The sequence below is a fragment of the Nicotiana tabacum genome, chromosome 23 (assembly GCF_000715075.1).
Source record: "Nicotiana tabacum cultivar K326 chromosome 23, ASM71507v2, whole genome shotgun sequence".
NCBI lineage: Eukaryota > Viridiplantae > Streptophyta > Magnoliopsida > Solanales > Solanaceae > Nicotiana > Nicotiana tabacum.
Genome location: NC_134102.1, coordinates 126777888 through 126800601, shown reverse-complemented (window position 1 = coordinate 126800601; position 22714 = coordinate 126777888). Strand labels below are relative to the sequence as shown.

The following is a 22714-nucleotide window of genomic DNA, read 5'->3' as shown; positions in this document are numbered from 1 at the left end:
TTATCTGAATTGTAATCTCCATTCCACAAAGATAAAACCAAAGGTTTTACATTTACAGGAACTCTCAAAGTTAATTTTTTGTCTGATTTGCTAAAGGATACTTCAGGAGACACAAAAACATATGCATTCCCACTTCTTCAATACATAAGTCTTCAAAACTGACTATATGGTAGTAGTACAATGGACAGATAAGTCTCCAGTCTAAGTTTACTCTGAATCAGATGAGTCGGGATTTGCACTCTGCCTGACACTCTTAGATGGAGCTTTGTATTTAAGTTTCGATGATTCACCCTCAAAAATGATAACTTCAGCTTTAGCTAACCTCTCTTCCAGTTCCTCTGTGCTAAATTCATCGGTGTGACCAAGCTCGTCGAATCCAACCTAGTGCCAGTGGAGTAAAATCATGGCACATTTTCATTAAAGGATGTTAGCAAAATGACGGCTGACAAAAATAACTAATAGATCACGAGTAGCTCATGTTATCTGAACCTAAACATACCACGTAATCCTCCACTTTAGCATTCTTTACGAGGGCAAGGGTGGGAAGAACAACAATTCTGAGCTTCTCAGCTAAGTAAGGACTTTTCTCAGCATGGATTTTCACAAAACGTGTCTCTATATGCTGTTTTGCCAGCATGCTCAAATGCTTGTCCATCACCTGCAATGAAGCTGCATGCATTATTGTTACCTAAACCTAATTCTCAGGGTGACAAAAACATAAACTTAGCCAAGCTTCTTCATTTCTTTGTTTTCCTAAAATAAGAGCCCAATATAAAACATCTCACTTTATATGCAAAATTAGAATTCCTTTCAGAAAGTACTGATCATCTTAAGGAGGAGAGAGGAAAGAGAAGCCAAAAAGTAACTTCAAGTGATTAAGGCTTGATTCATATTATAGACCTAGATAGAGCTCAAGGAGGAAAGCAAGTCATGCACATGCAGTGAACTCCAACAAAGGAATACATCTGGACTAGTTTAAACTTTAAACGCAAAATGTCAACAAACGAGATATAACAAAGGAGGCAGAAAACACAAAATCAAATAGAAGACTTCAGTAGTGGGATAACATATCAGATGCCTGCGATGCTTAGATGATTAATTATGAAGGAAATTGCACATTCATTAACCACAAGTAACTAGCGATTCCAGTTAACTTAGCCACCAAAGTAACTGAGCTTAAACTCTCGGATAAGGATTTCCCAAAAAGGCGAGACATATATTCAAATATAGGCCAGCTTCACTTTATGCTAAATTTAAACAATGAATATACACGTAGGTTATGTTGATAAATCGTAAGATGGGATTAGAACTATGATAATCTTGCCTTGAAAATGGGATCATTTTCATCCCCACATAAATAAAGATAAGGAGAAGGATCTTCAGAAACGGTACACCACCCATTTGAGGAAATGACATCTAACACCCTTCACTTTGCAACTAACTCAGACTTCGCACTAACCCAAAGGCCAAAGAGGGTACAAAAAGACAAACTAAGTCTGTCTTAGCCCTCGAAATATATTTAGGCCTTATACTTCACAAAATTGGCGTCAGAACTAAGTCTAATTTAACACTTCAGTGTTAAGCTTGAATGGCTTCACTTCTCTTCTCTCTCCCACATACATCCACTACCTCCTACTCCTTTTCCCTCCTCCTCTTCAAAATTCATTCCGCTTCCCACCACACTCTCCTTTCCTCTCCTTCCGTCTCCTATTATGTCCCTCTCTCTCCCCCTCTTCAATGACCCTCTCCTCAACCCTACTTTGGATTTTTACTATGTTAGAAGGATATAATATAAATGTTCACAAGAACTTCTACAAGATTTCCTTTTCAAAAGAACTTCTACAAGATTTTTGATACAATTGGCTTCAGTGGTTAGAAGCAACTATTATTAGTGACATTATGCTCGTTGGTTTGCAGATCAAGAAAGAGCCCTAACTTTTAAGTGGACCACTTGAACCTAACAATTATCATCCACCAGTGCAAATCAGTTCTACCAGGCAACAACAAAATAAACATCACGGTCAAAGAAACAATTACAATGCAATTATAAGGAGTTAAATAAGAGCAATTGCATGAGATTTTTAAGACAACAAAACTCCAATAAGGCTAATCTCCAATGAAGCAGCAAGAGAAGCATCCACATTAACTCCCCAAAGATAATGAGAGCTGCAACGCCATATGTTACATGAGATATTATCTACGAACAACATAGAGTTAAATTGCATAACTATGTCTAAGAGAAATTTATAAGTGTTGAAGCGTGTGACTATCTCAATTAAAAGTTTAAGCTTTTAATAGAAAACATGCTTTTATTTGTTAATTATGTGTCACCACGCCCCTTGCACCGGGGCCTGATTCTTTTCTTTTTTTCTGTTCATGGGCCAAGCACGGGAAATTCTTTTTTTTTTTTTTTAATTAATGGGTGATGGTGAGATTTGAACCCAACACCTCTGTCTCCTCTGGTACCAGGTTGAAGTTCAAACACACTTTTATTTACTTAATTGAGTTGTCTCAACAATAAAGAGGTAATACATATGTGAAAGCTGAAAATGTATGCTGATGCAAGTAGAATTAAACTCGCATACCTTGCAAGGCCAATTGTCACGGTAGAAATGGCAGACAACGCGGTCACTAGCCTTAACAACAGAGAAAAATTCCTTCTCAGTAGGGATCTCAGAGTATTCACCGTGTCCGAGAGAAATCCAACGGCTCCGTTTCTCCGCCATTTTCTTCATCTGCTTCAACCTCCGTTCTCTCAATACCTCCAAATCATCAAGATCTAGCCGCTCTAGAGCATGTAATTCGTCGTCCAGCTTCTCCTCTACCGCCTTTGCTACCGTCAGCACTTGCTTCTCCACTATCTATAAATAAACAAATAAATCCATATTAATTAAGCCAGAAAAAAAAAACGATGAACCCATAAAACGGTAACAAGATCTCTGGGATAGAAAATACGTGATATTTACATACCTCTTGCACCATGGATCTATCCATCGCTTGAAGATTGGAAATGGATCGAAATTTCTGCGGAATTTCGATTTGAATTGTTTGTTCGCCTTTGTGAGAGGGAGAAAGATTTTTGTCCAACTCTGGGCGCAGATCAGAAAAGCAGCCCGATTTCAGAGCTCAATTTGCATAAATAGCCTTTCTTGATGCCACTTTTTATATACTTTAGAGTTTAGCCTAGAGGGTTAAAGTTTGACCATATATTTTTTATAGGTAATTTAGTTTGTCCTAAAGTTTAGCTCGAGTGGCTAAATTTGAGAAAGTATAAAAAATCTTTCATGTTACAGTGGCCTTCACTCACGTCAAGTCTCAAGAAGATAAAAATTCTCAAGACTCCCTTGGGTTGCTAAGGCAAGCCAAAGCAGCATATGTAAACGATTCAATGGCGATGCCAACAGATTTAGGATTCGACCAGTATTTTGAAGTTCGAAATTGTTGCAATAAAGTTCGAAGTCTAAAGTTACTGTAGCACGCTTCAAAATTCAAATTTTTGATGAAAAAAACTATGAGTTTTTTTTTTTAAATCGAAGTCAAATTTAAATAGTAACACCAAGTATTTGTGCAAATCACCTTTTGATGATTTCGCTGATAAAATGGCATGTCGTAGTCATTCTAAGGGGTGGTTATTAAAAAATAGTTAGTGTATGCAAAGTTATTGAAAAGTAGCTACTATATAATACAGAGATAAAACCTGAACAAAAATACCTTGGCTGAAACACGGAGAATTTCAGCATAATATGCTGGATTATGGAACCCTTGCGTACAAACCTCCAGCATATTATGTTGGAACTCCAGCACATTATGAATTTTAATACATTATGATGGAATCTCATATGTCAAAAAATTCGAATTTCAGCATATTATGCTGGATATTTTTTGAGTTTTTAAGGGTATTTTTGTTCAAATTTTATTTTTACATAAAAAGTAACTAAATTTTAATTAATTTGAAGTATGGCTAATTTTTAATTAGTAGTTATAAATCAGGTTATTTCTGATTTTTTCGATTTCGCTCTATATGTCTGAAGCCCAGCCCAATATTAAAGTTGGCCTCAGACCGAATATTTGTGCTCGCACGTACTAGAACATTCCTCCCGAAACAGTCGGTTAATTTACGCTATTAAGCAGTTAAATAAAAATCTGATATCCGTAATTCTATATTTTCTCATCCAAATATCCTAAAGTAGAAAGGATCCTCCTCCATATAGCGGATTAATTCCTTCTGATCCCACTTAATTTTCCTGTAACATTTTGTTAAACACTAGTTTCCCCAGGTGGCTCTCCTTCAATTTTATCTGTTTAGGGTTTCAGAATCTCTCTCTTTAGGGTTTAGTTTGCTTGCATTTACTGTTAAAAAGTTGCTTTTTTGTTTAATTTCAGCATTGATGATACTTTTGATAGTCGGAATTCCCCATTTTCTTTTGTTGTTTTTCGACGATTGTTGTTTTAGGGTTTGTTGATGGTTTTTATGCTTGGCAATTTGCTTGAATTGAAGTATGAAAATGAACGATAAATTGATAATCTTTCACTTGTGTGATCATAGAGATGCAGGATTTTGTTGATTGACTCATACTATTAGCTCCATTACTTTCTTTATTTTCTCTTATTTTTCTTGCATGATCTCCTTATTAATGTTTTTGCTTTTTTATTGTTTATTCTTTGGGTAGGTTTGTTGATTAATAATCTCTACCAGCAGGGAGGACCCCCCCCCCCCCCCTCTTTTGTGTGTGTGTGTGTGTGTGTGTGTGTGTGAGAGAGAGAGAGAGAGAGAGAGAGAGAGAGAGAGAGAGAGAGAGAGAGAATGTTGGTATACACCTTGTAGGTGGTGCAGCCATTTTGTTATGGAGTTTGACATTTTTCGTGTTTGTTAGTTGTAAGCTATTTACTAGAGGATTTGATGAAGTTAGTACCTTTTTGGCTAGATACTAGGACAGATGGTATTAATTTATAACAGCAACTAGGAAGTTGAGAAAAAGTTGGAAATAGGGAGAAGTACTTGAGGAGGTAAGGGTGTTACTGTATCTAGAAATAAGACGGATTGTATGTAATGCAAGTTGAGTTTGCACAGATGTCTAGCTTGCCATAGGAAGAGTGAAAGGAGAAGTGAGAGTGAAGGGGAGTGTAGTGCTAAATGCAGACAATTGATATATCTTTTATCTTTCAGGAGAATTGTATAATTGATTGGAAGTAGCTCCTAAGATTGAAATAGGATGGTTAGAGTTGGGAGTCATAGTACAATACGATGAAGCCATCCACAAGATGAATTTTATTGGGATAATATGTTAAGACGAATGCACAGTCGTATATTATCGGATTAGAGGAGATCACATCATAAAGAGGATGCAGTTAGCACACATAAAGATAAAATGAGAGAGCCTCGTGTGCAATTAAATGGGAACGATGGCACCAAGAGGACAAGGAGTCAATATAGTTTAGCAAACATAGAACACGATGGAAGCAAAGGGTTCATAATAAACAACATCAACTAGCTGAATTTAGTAAACAATATCAACTAGCTGAACTTAGGGTTTAGTTGTTGTTGTTGTTGCACTTATTTTAGGTCCGGAAAGGAATAACCATGAAATTTAGTGAACCTTTGGTTCTGTAGAACCTCGAATGTGCTTAACAAGAAACTACTTAGCAATCTTGGTATTAAATAAGCTTGAATGGAGCAGATTATATAGACGATTATATTGTTGGCCACAGTTGAGATTGAGGTGCCATTGGTTTATTGATTGACTAATTGGGGAAGGTGTCCTTCGTGCTAGCTTGTGTTGTATTACCTATACTGCTAAGAGAGGATCAACACCTTATAATGGTCTCTTCATACCCTGCACTTGCTGACAAATGTCTAATAACTATTTGCTTCTAAAAGAAGAAAAATGAGTTGGAAGATTATTTCTTTTGGATTTGATAATCTACTATTGGGGTTATAGAAATGAAACACTATAAAGGATGCTCATGCATAGTGTACCAACGTATCTGGTTGTACCAAAGTATCTGGTCACTCTATAGAATACAGTTTACATGTAAGAATATCTGCATATATGTAGCAGCATACACTCTGTTGCAACAGTCAAAAAGTTGACATCTGTTTGAGTAAAGTAGCAAGGAATAGATGATATGGCTATATGAAGGGGAGGACACTAAACTATTGACAAATTAGTGTATGTTGTTTTGCTCTTTTTTCTTTTGAAGCCTGGGTTATTGTTATGGTAATTGTTTTCTTTGCTTTTATACTTGTATGTAATTGATACTTCCAGTGGAGGTTGATTCCAAGAGTAGTGAACTTGAATTGTTCATACATATTTACTTGGTGAGTCCTGTTTCTTACTCTCCATTTTTCAAATTTACCCCTGGACGCGATTCGAAGTAGTTTTGATTACGAGAGAAGAAAGACTATTATGAGTTCCAATTTCTTGCTGTTTTCTTAGTGGAATACGTACTAACATTTCTTGCTTCCTTACCCCCGAAATGCTTACTCAACTTTGTTTGGTTTTGCATCTCCCAGCATATTTCACCTTGTTTGTTTCCACGACTGTGTATAAATATATTGTTGTTTACATAGTAATTGTGCTGAGGAAACCGCCTTTGTTTAATTTTCAGGCCTAGAAGCTGAAAATGCAGGGAGGAAGAGACCCATTTTCCAATTTTGGTGGCCCTTTTGGTAGTTTTAGTGGTTTTGGTGGATTCGGAGGTCAGAGGAGTTTAGTATCTAGTTTTTTTGGTGGCAGGGACCCATTTGATGATCCTTTCTTCACCTGTCCATTTGGAGGCATATTTGAATCATCCCCTTTTGGTCCTAGCGGAGGCCCTTTCATGGGCTCGCAGTCATCCCCTTTTGGTCCTAGCGGAGGCCCTTTCATGGGCTCGCAGTCATCCCCTTTTGGTTCTATCGGAGGCCCGTTCATGGACTCGCACATGACTGGATTTCTAGAACAACATCCGCCTATCCCCTACCAGCAGCCTAGGTCTAGGGGTCCAGTTATTGAGGAGTTGGACTCTGATGATGAGAAAGAGGAAAAGGAAATTGCAAAAGAGAAGAAACAGAACACGAGAAAGCATGCTAGGGCAAGCACTGAGCCTTCTGTTGAATATCCAGATGATGAAGCTGGAGGTGAACATAGTCCATGATGATTATATGCCTAGTTTACAATTTCATCTCCAGGGTTGTAACTTTCTCTGTCTTATAGGTACTGATTGATGAATAATATTTGCTTTTGCAGAGAGAAAGAGTAAGCAAATGGTATTCCAGAATGATATCCAGAGAATGAATAATGAACAGCAGCCTCAAGTTCGTAGCTTTAGCTTTCAGAGTTCCGCTGTGTCTTATGGTGGTGCAAATGGGACCTATTATACTTCTTCCAAAACCAGGAGGACCGGAAGCGATGGAGTAAGTGATTTTCGACTATAAGCAGTTATAGGACTATAGAGCTTGAGTTTTTTATGGCCTTGCCATATCTTTCATTGTTTGATTTGGATTTGCAGCTGACATTTGAGGAAAGTAAAGAAGCCAATTCAGCTACTGGCCGAGCAAGTCACAGTGTCTCAAGGGGAATCCAGAATAAGGTATGTTTTCTCTCCTGACAGTAATAGAATTCACTATTTTCTTGATTCCGCAAGACCCTTCTTTCTTTGTGCTTGAAATAACTTGATAGAAATTTGTCAATATAGGGTCATTCTGTGTTGCGGAAACTCGACTCAGATGGTAGGGTGGACACAATGCAGACATTGCACAACCTTAATGAAAGTAAGTGCTTCCTAAATTCGAGTCCCCATTTGTTGGTTCCAAGGAACTGCTTCTGACTAAGGTATTTTTTGGTAGATGAACTTACTGGATTTGAACAAGCCTGGAAAGGAAAAGCTAGAAATCAGCTACCTGGCCTGTATGGGGGGCTTAATATACAAGGTGATACTGTTAAGTATACTAGGATATGCAACTATTTCATCGCTGTTTGCTCTCCCAACTTTGTATTTTCTGAAATTGTCATTATGGACTCTTTTATCTATACATCTTATGCCATCCCCATGTGTGTAAGTTTCTGAAATGCTTTTTTTTGTTGTGTGTGTGTTTTTGGGGGGGGGGGGGGGAGTTCTGTAGGTCGGTATTATGTCCCTTATTCTTTTCTGTGAAGAAATAGCCGCCCCTTCTCTTTTATTCACATTTTGGTTGGATATAGTGCTGTTACCGAGGGTGATGTTTGCTTTTGGATGGCGCGTCCTTTGGTGGAAACAGACACATAATATATGCAACCTCTGCCAGACTGTTGAATTTCTTTACGAGTTGTATCGTATTAGTCCCTCCGCCCATTTGTGAGTCCCGTTATTCTCATGTCTCAACTTCTTTGTTCTAGGCTCTGGGAGCACTGCTCAGAATGGTGCATATAAGGGTGGATGGGCACTTCCTTCGCCGGAGAGATCACATCATTCAGGGAACTTCGGACCAGGAGTGGAGAATGCAGCTGCTTCTTCCCTTCCCATGCATTCATGGAAGCTTAAAACAGATGCTGGGAACGTGATGGGTTCTTCTAGGGTCACTACTGCTAGTAATTTGGAGAAAGCTAAGAAACGTTGAAGAAATTGCCCCAAAAATTTTGGGTGCTGCTTCACAATGTCTTGTCATGTATAGCGACACTGCTCTAGTTTTGTATTTTGCTATTCTGCCTTCTTTTTCAGGAGGCGGCACATCTATGCACCTTAATCGTTCTCGTCATCTAGTGCTGTAGTAGCAAATTTGTCTAGCTGTTGTAATGTTTTGCCAGTCCCACTGGGTGGTATAAGAGATTTGTCAGGGATTTTGATCATGATCACCTGATATTAGTAGCTTATAGTTTTGATCGGTGGGTACCCTGTCGAATACGTTTGCAGCTTTATAAATATAGTATATTTCTGCTTATTGCACGTTTTAATATGGAATTCTGAACTGCCTGTAACCTACTGAGCCGTGGACATGAAACACGAGTAGGCTTAAGGGGTAAAATGATGTCTCGCCAAAGTTACGCGTAATCTTTGTTGTCGGATTATAGCAACTGCTATGATTTTTTACGATTTCGGCTATAATTTGGAATGTGATGACGTCGTTTTGTAATCATCAGTTGCGTCAAAGCTCAATATTGCTTCAAGTAGCATTGGCAAGGGACTAAACTCAAATAGGTGTTACTTTTTATTCGTATAAAGCATGTAGATAAATGTTGCTGAGACAAAACATAACTAATTATTAATACCATAACATGGCACGACGCAAGGGTTTGTTTGCATGCTGAAGGTTGAGATATAGAGAGTAAATTGACGTACTTTATTATGTGAAAATGACCTATGAACAAAAATGTCGAGCGTCAGAAATGCCGACGTCTCTGTTTAACCGAGAATTTTGTGTTTTTTCTGTAAAATATATGGCGAACAGGTTTATCCTATAAATTAAGTGTGGTAAATAAATATAGACAAAATTATTCTATTTATTAATTGGGATAACAATGCTACCAAAATTAGCCCATATTTTAGCTTCTTTCCTAGTTTAATCCACTTTGTATATAAGTTGAAATTCTTTTTTCGTTCCCAACGTTAAAAACATACTTTTAATGTTTTTTTCTTCTCTTTCTTCTTTCATACATAAAGTAGTTCATCAATTGTTGACTCCATATAATTACGCAACCATTGTAGCCTCAATCACCCAATCATATTCAAAAATCAAAATGATATAGAAGAATATGGGTATGTCTTTGTAGTATTAACACTAGACGCTATGTTAGGATCGGGAACTCGGGTAGTGCCGAATATAGCCAAACAACGGTATAATGGCAATAACAAAGACAATGAAAGTTGATAACAACGACAATTAAAGTAGATAAAGAAGACACAAATTTAACGTGGTTCGGTCAAAGTGACCTACGTCCACAAGCGGAGGGGAGCAATTTACTATAACAATAAGAGTACAAAAGAGAGTACAAAATTAGAGTAAACACTCTAATTAATCCCAAATACCCTAAGAGAATAACCTCACAAAATCACTCCAAAGAAAAGGTTCACACAAGTGCTTCCCAACACTAACTCTCATACAAAACACTCTTAATAAAAGAAGAAAGGAAGAAATAAGAATTGAAGACAAGTCTTGTTGGTTTGTCTAAAATGAACTAATTGCCTTCCCTTTTATAGGCAAAAAAGTCTTAGCCTCTTAGGTGTAAAAGAAGAGATACAACTTGTGCAAATGATGTCCACCAGATAATGCAATATTTTTGGGTCCCAAAGAATATTGCCAACAAAGTCTACACTTTGCAAAGATGCTTATACTTATGTGAGATGGACTCCATTAGCCAAAATATTGGCCATAATTATAAATCTCCACCTTGGCCTAATTTTGGCTGATATAGTAAATTTGCTCCACCTTCTCCGCAAAAGCCCCAATGGGCATATGTTAAAATTTAATGCCATCAAAATCAGACAAGTTGTCTGATATCGAAACTGTAGTAGGGCCTATAACAGTGGAGCCCAATAAAGTATACAACGAACGAGATCTGTGTGCTTTCATGATCACAAGAGCATCTTGAAATTTTTTTAAAACTCCACCTTCACTTGTGAATTTGCACCCAAGGGATTCTAAAGTGCCCAAAGATATGAGATTTTTCTTCAACTCAGGAACATATCTAACATCGGTAAGAGTTCTCATCACATCATTGTGCATTTTGACCCGAATTGTACCTTTGCCAATAACGTTACAAGTAACATTGTTACCCAGTTGGACAACTTCACCTGCAATTGAATCATATGTAGAAAATAAGTCCCTGCTAGGACACATATGATATGAACAACCAGAATCTAAAATTCACTCATTGTCTAATCTGAAACTAGTTTCAGTTGCTAAAAATATTGCTCCCTCAATCTCATCAGTTGCTATACTAGCTCCGGCGGTGTCAGTATTTTTGTGTTCATTTTTTCTTTCTTTATGCTTTTCTTTATTTTTCAGTTTATAGCATTCAGAGATATTGTGACCTTTCTAATGACAATAGCGACACTCTAAATTATTATATCTGGAATTAGAGTCGGATTTCCCTCTAACAAACAAGCCAACTCCCGCTTGAGTTCCACTAGATTCCCCAGTAATATCACTATCTATCTGTTTTTTCGAATTTAAGATAGATTTAATATCCTTATAAGAGATATTATCCTTTGCATAAAACATAGTATCTCTTATATGCTTAAAAGATGGGGGTAGAGAACAAAGCAGTAACACGGCTTGATCCTCATCTTTAATTTTAGCATCTATATTACTCAAATCCATAAGAATGGAATCAAAGGTGTCAAGATGAGAGAGAATAGAGGTACCTTCACTCATACGAATTGTATAAAGTTTCTTCTTCAGGTAAAGTCTATTTTTCACTGCCCTCTTCATATATAAGGTTTTCAATTTTTTTCACATGTCTTTGGTTGTGGTTTCTACAGAAACTTCACGTAAAATCTCATTTGAGAGATTTAAAATGATACCTGCTTTTGCCCTTTTGTCTATGACGGTAAACTCTTCATCCGTCATTTTATCCGGCTTCTTCTCCTTTCCTTGCAACGCCAAGTCTAAGCCATCCTGAATTAGGATAACTTTCATCTTTAATTGCCACATTCCGAAGTTTGCACTTCGGTCAAATTTCTCAACATAGGCCTTTGTTAGAGTCATTTTGGCTATTGAAACTAACCCGATTAGATCCGACTCTGATACCAATTTGTTAGGATCGGGAACCCGGGTAGTACGAAATATAGTCAAACAACGGTATAATGGAAATAACAAAGACAATGGACGTTGATAACAATGACAGTTAAAGTAGATAAAGAAGACACAAATTTAATGTGGTTCGGTCAAAGTGACCTACGTCCACAAGTGGAGAGGAGCAATTTACTATAACAATAAGAGTACAAAATTAGAGTAAACACTCTAATTAATCACAAATACCCTAAGAGAATAACCTCACAAGATCACTCCAAAGAAATGGTTCACACAAGTGCTTCCCAACACTAACTTTCATACAAAACACTCTTAATAAAGGAAGAAAGGAAGAAACAAGAATTGAAGACAAGTCTTGTTGGTGTGTCTAAAATAAACTAATTACCTTCCCTTTTATAGGCAAAAGAGTTTTGGCCTCTTAGGTATAAAAGAAGAAATACAATTTGTGCAAATGATGTCCACCACATAATGCAATATTTTTGGGTCCCAAAGAATATTGTCAACAAAGTCTACACTTTGCAAAAATACTTATACTCATATGAGATGGACTCCATTAGCCAAAATATTGTCCATAATTACACGCTACCATATTCATATGTTATGGCCATCTTTCAATTTATTTTTCAATTGAAGCGAGAACAGTTCTAAACGATTTGTCCATGAATAACAAATATAACTTTTGAGTAACTAAGTTATCGTTACACCAATAACATTCTACGTTTGTCATGATTGGTGATTCCGTGATTGAGCACACACTTTACGTTCCTCCTTATTTTTAATCTGCGTAAACATTGCAAAATTTTTAAAGTGATTTTAATCTTTTACTATTTTAGATGTTTGGATTTGGTGTTGTTCCAATCGATCGAAAAAATTAGGAAGAATTTAAAACTTAAATTTAAAGTAATTTGGAGTAGATTTGCGTTAAATTTTAGAACTTGATTTTCTAGTTTGTTTGTTGTTTCGATTGGGAGTTGTTCTAATCAATTGGAAACATCAAGAGGAGTTCAAAACTTACATTTGAAGTGATTTGGAGTAAATTTGAATGAAGTTTGAGTTAAATTTCACAAGAGACTCAAGGAAGTAAACGAAGTCAATTTTTGTATAATAGTGTATAATGTTATATTATAGTGTATATGTGTGTATAAACACCTCTTATACACAATTATATACTTTTATACACCTTTATACAAGCGTCTGTAGACAAATTCTTTTCACGATCTTCAGTTGCAATTCTTGTTCAAAACTAGTCCAAATGTCCATTGAATGACTACAAATTTTATATACAACCTCCTTATACTATTTCTAACAAGTCTAAAAATAACATACGCTCCAAATTTCTCACAAAAATCAGATTAAAGATTTAAACCCCCTTATTTAAGCTTGTTCAGCGATGGTGGATTACCTTAAAATTTTTATTTTCACCGCCCAAATAGATTTGGTTTGTTGAATTAATGTTTGAGTCACAATTACTAATTCTAAGATTGGATTTTGAGCATTTTTTTTTAAAAAAATTGAAAAGCAATTTCGAGAACCTATTTGGAGTTGGATGTTCAATCTTATTATATTATTTTTGGGCCACAAATTTTGTAAAGTTGAATATAGACCACCTAGTTGCAAACTTGTAATGTATATGCGTGAGTTGTATTTATCTGTAATTCCCTCGAAAATAAATCCGAAAAGAGTTCAGTATCATTTACATGAATTCCTACATATTCAGTACTTACAGGGATAAGAATATTTCTGGATGAAAATCGGCTTCCTGTCTTTTCACAGAAAAAAAAAAGAAAAAAAGAGAGCAAGTGTTTTACTCCAAAATGGGCCACAAAAAATTTAGAAATTTGTGTAACTGAAAAAATGAACAAATATATAGTGGGCTTCAAATAAACCGTTATAGGGCCGGGCTGTAATGTTCACACCCAAAAATGGCATCGCTTAGAACCACCACAAACTTTCTCGTCCGGGAAATTTTCCGTCCGTCAATACAGTTGTCAACTGTTCGATTCATCCACATCCCGCCGGCGCCATTTCAGGCGACGAGCCTTGTTGTGAGTCATCGTCTTTTACTGCGCACAATCTCTTTTAGTCCCGTCAGGTGCGCGGCGGCATCTGACGGCGGTGCCGACGACGGAAAGAAGTCGCCTGCGCGGCTTTCTCAGGTTAAGCAGCTGTTACATGAAGCCACTGAACGAGCTCAAGCTGCCGGCAATGATCCTATCCCTAAGATTACAATTGGTATTTCAATTGCCTCTATTTGAATTTCGCCTTTTTCCAGTTCCAACTTTCATTTACGTCCACTGAAAATGCCTGAAAGTTATATCTTGAAATGAAGTAGCTGTAGTATAAGAAGTACAGTTATATTTTGAAATGAAGTAACTGTAGTGTAAGAAGTACATGGTAAATATATTTGCACTTTGTGGTCGTTTGTTCGGAGATGAGTTATGCTGGACTAATTATGCATGTATTAGTTATGAAGGGATTAATTATGCAGGTATTAGTTATGAAGGAATTAATTATGCAAGTATTAGTTATGAAGGGATTAATTATGCAGGTATTAATTATGAAGAGATTAATTATGCAGGTATTAATTATGAAGAGATTAATTATGCAGGTATTAGTTATGCTTAGATTAGTTATGCAAGTATTAATTATCCGGGACATAGTTATGCTGGAATTAAAATATAGGAATTATTTCTTTTTGGAGGTTTGAGTTGTTTTGCAACTGAAATAAAACATGCCTTGGGGATGATTGCAACACCTTATATCAATTTACTCAATTTTAATGTGTACTGCCATGAAAAAAATAATGATGTTATTTATAATAGTGATTAATGAAGTTTAACACTTCAATCCAACAGATGTCCAGATTCATTTTGATCTATGACCGATATGCGAACATGTTTCAATATTGAAAACAACAGTAATATGATTTTTTTTATATGTACTATTTACTATGATTTTGTGTCCTATGAAATCCTAAAAGCACTAGAAAGGAAAAGGAATGAATTAGAAGTGTTGATTATTATAAAACAAAAGTATTCAGAAGCATGCATGAGGGTATTTTTGTCACTTAATTGGTTTAATCCATGTATTATTTAATACACGTATTCTTATTCGTGGGGAGCATAGATGAGGAGGAGAGGCGAGTGTGCATGGATAGGTATAAGGCAGCTAGGAAGAAGGCTAAGCTGGCGGTCACAGAGGCTAAGACTGCGGCTTATGGTCGTATGTACGAGGAATTGGGGGAAAAAGGTGGGGAGAAGAAGTTATTCCGGATGGCCAAGTTGAGAGAGAGGAAGGCTCGGGATTTGGACCAAGTGAGATGCATCAAGGATGAAGATGGTTGAGTATTGATGGAAGATGCCCAGATTAAGAGGAGATGGCGGACTTACTTTCATAAACTTCTGAATGAAGAAGGGGATCGGGATATTGTGCTAGGCGAATTGGAGCATTCCGAGAGTCACCGTGACTTTGGGTACTGCAGGCGTATCGAGGTTGAGGAGGTCGTGAGAGCTATGCGTAAGATGAGTAGGGGCAGAGCGACCAGACCATATGAGATTCCGTTGGAATTTTGGAAGTGTGTGGGGAGAGCAGGTTTGGAGTGGTTGACTAGGTTGTTTAATATTATTTTTAAGGGGAAAAGGATGCCGGATGAGTGGAGGTGGAGTACGGTGGTTCCATTGTATAAGAACAAAGGTGATATCCAGAGTTGTAACAATTATAGGGGTATCAAATTACTGAGTCATACCATGAAAGTGTGGGAGAGGGTGGTTGAAGCGAGGGTGAGGATGACAGTGTCTGTATCCGACAACCAGTTCGGGTTCATGCCGGGTCGTTCGACTACAGAAGCTATACACCTTGTTAGAAGGTTGGTGGAACTATACAGAGAGAGGAAGAAGGATCTGCACATGGTGTTTATTAACCTAGAGAAAGCGTATGACAAGGTTCCTAGAGAAATTCTCTGGAGATGTCTGGAGTCAAAAGGTGTGTCGGTTCCCTACATTATGGCGATTAAGGACATGTATGATGGGGCTAAGACTCGGGTTAGGACAGTAGGAGGCGACTCTGAGTATTTTCCGGTTGTAATGGGGTTACACCAAGGTTCTGCGCTCAGTCCGTTCTTATTCGCCCTGGTGATGGACGCGTTAACACACCATATTCAAGGGGATGTGCCATGGTGCATGCTATTCGCCGATGACATAGTTCTGATTGATGAGTCGCGAGCCGGTGTTAACGAGAGGGTGGAGGTTTGGAGACAGGCTCTTGAGTCTAAGGGTTTCAAGCTGAGCAGGACGAAGACGGAATACTTGGAGTGTAAGTTCAGCGCTGAGCCAGGGGAAGTGGGCGTGGATGTGAGGCTTGATTCGCAGGTCATCCCGAGTAGAGGCAGCTTCAAGTACCTTGGTTCGATTATCCAGGGGGGAGGGGAGATCGACGAGGATGTCACACACCGTATTGGGATAGGATGGATGAAGTGGAGGTTAGCATCTGGAGTCCTATGTGACAAGAGAGTGTCACCAATACTCAAAGGTAAGTTTAATAAAGCGGTGGTTAGACCGGCCATGATGTATGGGGCTGAGTGTTGGCCCGTTAAGAACTCACATATCCAGAAGATGAAAGTAGCAGAAATGAGGATGTTGCGGTGGATGTGCGGGCACACTAGGATAGATAAGATTAGGAATGATGATATTCGGGAGAAGGTGCATGTGGCTCCCATTGATGACAAGATGCGGGAAGAGAGGCTTGGATGGTTCGGACATGTTCAGAGGAGAAGCCCAGATGCTCCGATACGGAGGTGTGAGCAGCTGGTTACGGAGGGCACGAGAAGAGGTAGAGGGCGGCCTAAGAAGTATTGGGGAGAGGTGATCAGGCAGGAAATGGCGAGGCTCCAGATTTTCGAGGACATGACACTTGATAGGAAGATGTGGAGGTCGGGTATTAGGGTTGTAGGTTAGGAGGTAGTTGAGTCGTGCCTTATTTCGTAACATGGTGGGACTAGCCATGTGGGGTTTTTGTCTAAGATAACTAATGGGAATGTTGTGGCTTACTATTTCGCTTTTCAGTGCAGGTCCTATTTACTCGCTTTTGCTTTACATCTTTCTTCTAGATTTCACGGTGTTCCTATTTTTCTTATGACTATTGTGGTGATACTAATATTTACTAATATTGTCTCCCTTTACTTTGCATCTTTCTTCTGGATTTCATGGTGTTCCTATTTATCCTATGATTGTTGTTGTGATACTAATATTGTCTTCCTTTTTGCCCTTTTGTCTTTTTGTTTTTTTGAGCCGAGAGTCTTTCGGAAACAGCCTCTCTACTCCTTCGGGGTAGGGGTAAGGTCTGCGTACACACTACCCTCCCCAGACCCAATTAGTGGGATTTTACTGGGTTGTTGTTGTTGTTGTTGTTGTTATTCTTATTCTATATTCTATCTTGCATAAAATAATACAAAAATTTCTCTCATTATTGTATACAAGTATTATTTTATACGGGTATAAAAAAAGAAATAATCAAATGTTGTATTAGTTGTGCAAGATTTTATATGGAATTCAAAACATCAACCAAACATTGTGGGTGGATTTTATACATGGTTATACATGAATTAATGCATAAGGAAGGCAAACCAAACAACCCCTTAGTGTTTACACCAAATTATATAATTTAACCTTAGCAACTAAAAACTAAAGCGAGAATACACATAACTTAACCATGATTAAACGATTGTGTGTATAAAAGTCAAATGGCTCGCATTTATTTGTCTGGTCTAAATATCGGGTGCAGGTAAATTTTTACCCGAGGTACAACCATGAAGTGGATTTGGCACTTAATTCTTTTTTTTTTGAATGAAGTAGATTTGGCACTTAAATTTAGTTGGTGTTATTACGGATTGGCCACTCCAATTAGATATGATTGAGACATAATTGATTGATTGATATTCTTTCACTTTTGTTTCTCCATATAGGGATACTTGATAATAATTATATAGGGTTAAGCAAAAGTAGTGTTTTCTTACTTGCTGATTGCATATCAAATGGCATTCTGGAAAATAATTGTGTAAAGTGTAAATATATTACCTTACAAGTGATGTCCGCATGACTATGTTATAGTGGCATGACTTGGAAGTTGGAAGATAAAGTGATCGGCTTCATCAAATGAGTTTTGTGTTATGCTGAGAATGTTACTTCTTCAGTGGCTCTTTTTGGTTTTCAGTTAGGGTCTGGAGTCTTTGGTGACTTAGTCTTCAAATTATCGGGGATTCAGCAGAGTAGATATTGAGGAATTTGTGATGTATAGAGCTGTAGGTAATAAGGAAATTTGTCTAGAGTAGCCACAAATGTTAAAATGCTTTTGACTGCTAGAAGGGGTATAGTCTAAGCCTTGGTGGGCAGAGTTGTTCGGTACATGTGCTGGTGGGAGATAGCAAGTACCTAGGAAAATAGTCGAGGTGCGTGCAAACTAGACACCACTGTCTTAAAGAAAGAAAAAATATGTATAGCTTAATATCAATGTCAAAGACTATGGGGATAGTGATCAAATCACATGTAGAGTAGGAGTGTAGAGATATTGCCAAATTTGAATTTATTCTGGAGTCCTTGTTAATTCTTAGGACAGAAGTGGTTGTAGCAGCTACAATATGAAATTGCTTAAGGTGGCCCTTCTACTCATCGAAGAGCTGAAAATCTCTTGGACTATCTGATATTCATCAAAAGCTTTCTTTTTCATGAATATTTTCTCAAGCAAGTACTATCTTATACTGACCTATAAAACATCTTTGTGACTTATTCAAGATCTTTGTAATTTGCTCTTATCATCTTATGACTGAAGTAGATAGGGTCATGGTGTTTGGGGATTTTCCTTTTTTGGGGGGTGGGGGGGTAGGAAAATGAAAAATTAGAATGGGCGATCTCTTGTTCATTACATATTCTTGTTTTCAATATTCAATTGGATTTGGGAGAAGTGTTGCATCTGATTAATTATTCAGCTTGGTTTTTCAGGATGTCTTGTATATTGAACAAACTGGAAAAGCTAACAATATTTGTGGTGCTCTTCTTTGTTTTGGTCCAGATCATGTTATTGTTAACTTTGCAAGAAGCGGAGGTCCTGGAGGTCAAAATGTCAATAAAGGTCTGGTGCAGCTTCGTTCAGAAGATAAAATTGCCTTCTATGTTTTCATTTTCTTCTTTTATTCAAGGAGTTTCTATCTTTACAGTAAATACCAAGGTGGATATGCGGTTTAATGTTAAAAATGCTTATTGGTTAAGTGACAGAGTCAGAGAGAAGATTTTGCAAATGGTGAGCTAACACCTGTCTTTCACTGTCTATGCTTTCTCTATAGATATAACGTGGTGGTTTTGATGGGTAGTATCTCAGTTTTCATTTCGTCCAGCTAGCTATTTGAATTAGTACTAGAATGTTAAAGTCTGTTTCTTGGTTCTTCCTACTTTACATCGCTTGCAAGAAGGGTTTGTGATATTGAGAGAGAGAGCGCAATTCAGCTCTTTGTTAATTACTGAACGCATATGGAGTATCTTTATGAAGTAACTGGCTCATCTATCTTGATAGTTACATGATGGTTTGAAGGGACACCTTTCTACTGTTTTCTTTTCATAAATATATGGCTTCAGAGGCTATGGAATGGTGGCAATAGTTCTTCATCGGATGCTATTAACTTTCCTGCACTAATTCTAGATCCATAATTAGGTGATAAAAATATACCGATTAATGATATGCTTATTGTAAGCGTATCTGATTACTGCACTTGCTATATTGCTAATCACTCTTGACTGTTCTTTGATCATGTACATTAGCAAATTTATGGGCTACTGGGGCAATATTTCTTTGGTTCTATTGGAAAGACTATCTAGTGAAAATGTCATTTTGCTTCTTGTCGTGCGTAATTTATTGCTGTTCACATATAATTATTGTGATCTAATATATTGCAACTCACATAACACTATTGCTAAGTTTTTAATATTCTAAACAGGAAAAGAATCGGATAAATAAGGACGGAGAGCTTGTGATCTCTTCAACAAAGACGAGAACTCAGAAGTTAGACTCTTCCCTATATCTATATATATATATAGAAGTTAGACTCTTCCCTATATCTATATATATATATTTTTAAATGTTTGCTTCGTCAAGGCCACAGAGTTGATTGTGTGTTATGATTATATTCAGGGGTAACATTGAAGATGCTTTGAGTAAATTACAGGTACTCATAAGGAACATTCTATGTATGACTGTTCTCTCTTTCTGTCAATTGGAATGGTAGAAGTCTATCCTTGAGGGTCAGATGATGTTTCATTGAGTAGAGTTAATCCTCAGTATACAGGTCTATTATGAATTACTCAGTAAGCTCAATATCACAGGCTATAATAGATGCTGCTTCTTATGTACCACCGCCTCCATCTGAAGAGCAAGTGAAAAGAATAGCAAAATTGTAAGTGTTGTCAAACCAACCTACGTTACACACAGTGGCGGAGCCACATGCACCCTAGGGATGTCAAAACACCCCTTCGTAGAAAAATTACACTGTTTAGCTTGATAAATTTTTTAAAAATATGTATATATACTATATAATGACACCCCTTGACTTATTGGTGAGTTTATTTCTTTATATTTTGACTCTCCTTAATGAAAATCCTGGATCCACCACTGGTTACACGTATTATTTACCAAATTCTTGAATGCAAACTTGTATTTTTCTGGAATGACCAAGCTTCTTTCCTTATACAAACAGGGCTGCTATTGGAGAGCGCAAACGGCTTGACAATAAGAAGGCTCAATCACAAAAGAAGGCCATGCGAAGAAGCAAAGACAGTTGGGACTGATTCCAAGAGTTCGAGATTGGCATGCCGGATTCTTGTCCAACATAGGCATTGGTTCTGCTATCAAATTCTCCCGGTGCTTTGATCATGTCCTTTGTCCGATTTTTATACGATACAAAAATGGTTTGAGGAATTAGTATAAAATCTATCTCTGTAGGGCGTTAAGATGACAAGCTTCTTGATATGACTATACAGCTAAAAGAAGGTAGACTTTGTCGACCAGCCTAAGCTTTAGCTGACAGGATTACTGAAAGCAAAGGATCTTGAACTTCCTTTCCTTTCTGAAGATGTTGATATTAGATAGATAGTTGACAAAAGAAGAATAAGGTGGCCACCCGTCTTTCTTTATGTACTCAGTTCTCATGTATGGATGGATACATTTCACATAATTTTGTACGAAACACTCTTGTTTGGGACAATGAACCAGATTCCAATTTTTAAAGTCTGAAACGAGGGAATTTTTTGGCGATTGATCTTCACTCTGATATATGTCATAATTTTTTTTTTTCGTAAGAGCAAATAGGTATAATGATAGTAATAAAAATCAACTCGGATTTGGTAATCTGGTCTCCAACATTACCACGAATATGCTGACTAATAATCTCACCCTTCAATTATTATTGTTCTAGACTAGAAGGTGATATATCAGAAACAACAAAAGAGGTAAGAGTACCGAACTCTACCAAAAACGACCATTATTGTACAAGCATTTAATGCTATTTGCCTTTCTCGAAGATCAGGAGAAGCAACGGAAATGAGGTCAGAAATTATGATTTCTGATCAATTCTGTTTATTTGTGTAACAACTATAAAAGGCAAAGTGCTATTTCATCCAAATATTTCTGACCATATATACTTATATACAACTTTCATCAACTAGATAAACACCATCATATATCAAAATTGCCAAAACCGAGACCGTCTAATTTTTTGTATCATCTATATACAGAACCCAAAAGAAAAGTAAGAAAATAATTAAACAGGAGAATAGGGGAGGAAAAAGACAAATGACAAACCAAAAAAAAAAAGAATTTTCCATTCCCTAACGTCATCACTTGCGTATCACAAACTCCTCCCCTGATTCTCTATCAAAATGTCTAATCCATCGACTTTCATTCTTCCCTGAACCACCCTTTTCTCCGCCGCTCACGGTGGCTCCAACATGAGCAATATCCAAACCTTTCCCCACCGGCAGAAAAACTGACCGTACAATTCTTGATTTTCCGTCAAGTACACTCCGCCACCGGAAATCAGATTCAACTCTTGAACTTGCATTCTTACATATCAAAACTGCTCCCCTATGACCCAACTTCGCCACCCTCAAAATTCTACCAAAATCATTTCTCCTACAATCCACCACCAAAAAATCTATCCCCATTAACCCTTCCATTGCTTCTTCCGGTTCTCCGACCACAACTTCCGGCGACATTCCGGCATGTTCCATGGCTTGAATATACTCCGTTCTTGAATCTTCGTCAGGTACTAAGCAAATATGCCTGCCACGTGTAACATGACTAGCAACTGCTAAGCCAATACTTGTTGCCATAACCCCACCTCTTGACCATGTTTCTACAATCATTTGTGCGTCCCATCCTGCTGCCATCGCTGATATCAACTCTGCTACGCTGGATTCTTTAAATATTTCACACTGTATAATAATCATTTAAAATCAAGAACATCAATGACCTTTTAATCAAAAAGAAAATTTTCTAGGAAAAAAGGAGTAAAATGATGAATACTTACGGATTTAACAGTATCAATATAAGCTTTAGAGGCTTTTTCTGGAGACCAAACCAACTTCATTTCTCTCTTTTAGTTTCTCTATATGTGTCGTTGTTGTTGGTGTAAATGGGGTTTTTGTAGTTGGTAAATCTTGGTGATCAAGTTGTGTTTTTCTTTGGGGAAAAGTTTAGAAAGTGGTGAAATCTGAAATGGGAAAGAAGTATGAAATGACACGAGGCTTATATATGTGAGAGAAAGAGACGGAGGGAAAAGGAAGGTGAACGAAGCGAAGCGACACTCTAGAAAGAGGGAATTAGGCTAAGAATAAGGGAAGAGGTCAATTTCAAGAGAGTTGACATTCGGTTCCATGCAATTCCAACGTGGTGGTATTAGCTTTTCTGTGGATTTTGCCTTTTTTCTCCAACTTCTCTTGTTTAGTTTTTTACCTTTTAAACCCC

The 22714-nt window shown here is 37.4% G+C and overlaps 4 protein-coding genes across 6 annotated transcripts; 2 read left to right on the top strand and 2 right to left on the bottom strand.

Moving 5' to 3' along the window:
• On the bottom strand, positions 1 to 3132 carry LOC107806542 (thioredoxin domain-containing protein 9 homolog). The gene is made up of 4 exons (XM_016630711.2): positions 2971 to 3132; positions 2586 to 2861; positions 500 to 658; positions 1 to 381 (listed from the first exon to the last, which is right to left on the bottom strand). The coding sequence occupies exons 1-4, from the start codon at positions 2992 to 2994 to the stop codon at positions 208 to 210; spliced, it is 633 nt and encodes a 210-aa protein (XP_016486197.2). The 5' UTR covers positions 2995 to 3132; the 3' UTR covers positions 1 to 207.
• A 964-nt stretch (positions 3133 to 4096) lies between these two features.
• LOC107806539 (uncharacterized) lies at positions 4097 to 8899 on the top strand. Of its 3 annotated transcripts, none has more exons than XM_016630708.2 (8): positions 4159 to 4277; positions 6267 to 6319; positions 6610 to 7120; positions 7230 to 7396; positions 7492 to 7572; positions 7678 to 7753; positions 7829 to 7912; positions 8358 to 8899. In XM_016630708.2, exons 3-8 carry the CDS (start codon positions 6625 to 6627, stop codon positions 8576 to 8578), a joined length of 1125 nt encoding a protein of 374 aa, XP_016486194.1. In that variant the 5' UTR covers positions 4159 to 4277; positions 6267 to 6319; positions 6610 to 6624; the 3' UTR covers positions 8579 to 8899. The 3 variants fall into 3 exon arrangements, with proteins under 3 accessions (XP_016486193.1, XP_016486194.1, XP_075101372.1); XM_075245271.1 differs by lacking the exon at positions 4159 to 4277 and adding an exon at positions 4894 to 6170; XM_016630707.2 differs by lacking the exon at positions 6267 to 6319 and having other exon boundaries at positions 4097 to 4277.
• Positions 8900 to 13553: 4654 nt separating this feature from the next.
• On the top strand, positions 13554 to 20985 carry LOC107806544 (uncharacterized). Its single transcript, XM_075245430.1, has 7 exons — positions 13554 to 13942; positions 18773 to 18832; positions 18918 to 19000; positions 19692 to 19756; positions 19886 to 19919; positions 20077 to 20147; positions 20448 to 20985. The coding sequence occupies exons 1-7, from the start codon at positions 13633 to 13635 to the stop codon at positions 20536 to 20538; spliced, it is 714 nt and encodes a 237-aa protein (XP_075101531.1). The 5' UTR covers positions 13554 to 13632; the 3' UTR covers positions 20539 to 20985.
• A 360-nt stretch (positions 20986 to 21345) lies between these two features.
• On the bottom strand, positions 21346 to 22474 carry LOC107806538 (uncharacterized). Its single transcript, XM_016630706.2, has 2 exons — positions 22278 to 22474; positions 21346 to 22182 (listed from the first exon to the last, which is right to left on the bottom strand). Exons 1-2 carry the CDS (start codon positions 22335 to 22337, stop codon positions 21586 to 21588), a joined length of 657 nt encoding a protein of 218 aa, XP_016486192.1. The 5' UTR covers positions 22338 to 22474; the 3' UTR covers positions 21346 to 21585.
• Between the last annotated feature and the right edge of the window lie 240 nt (positions 22475 to 22714).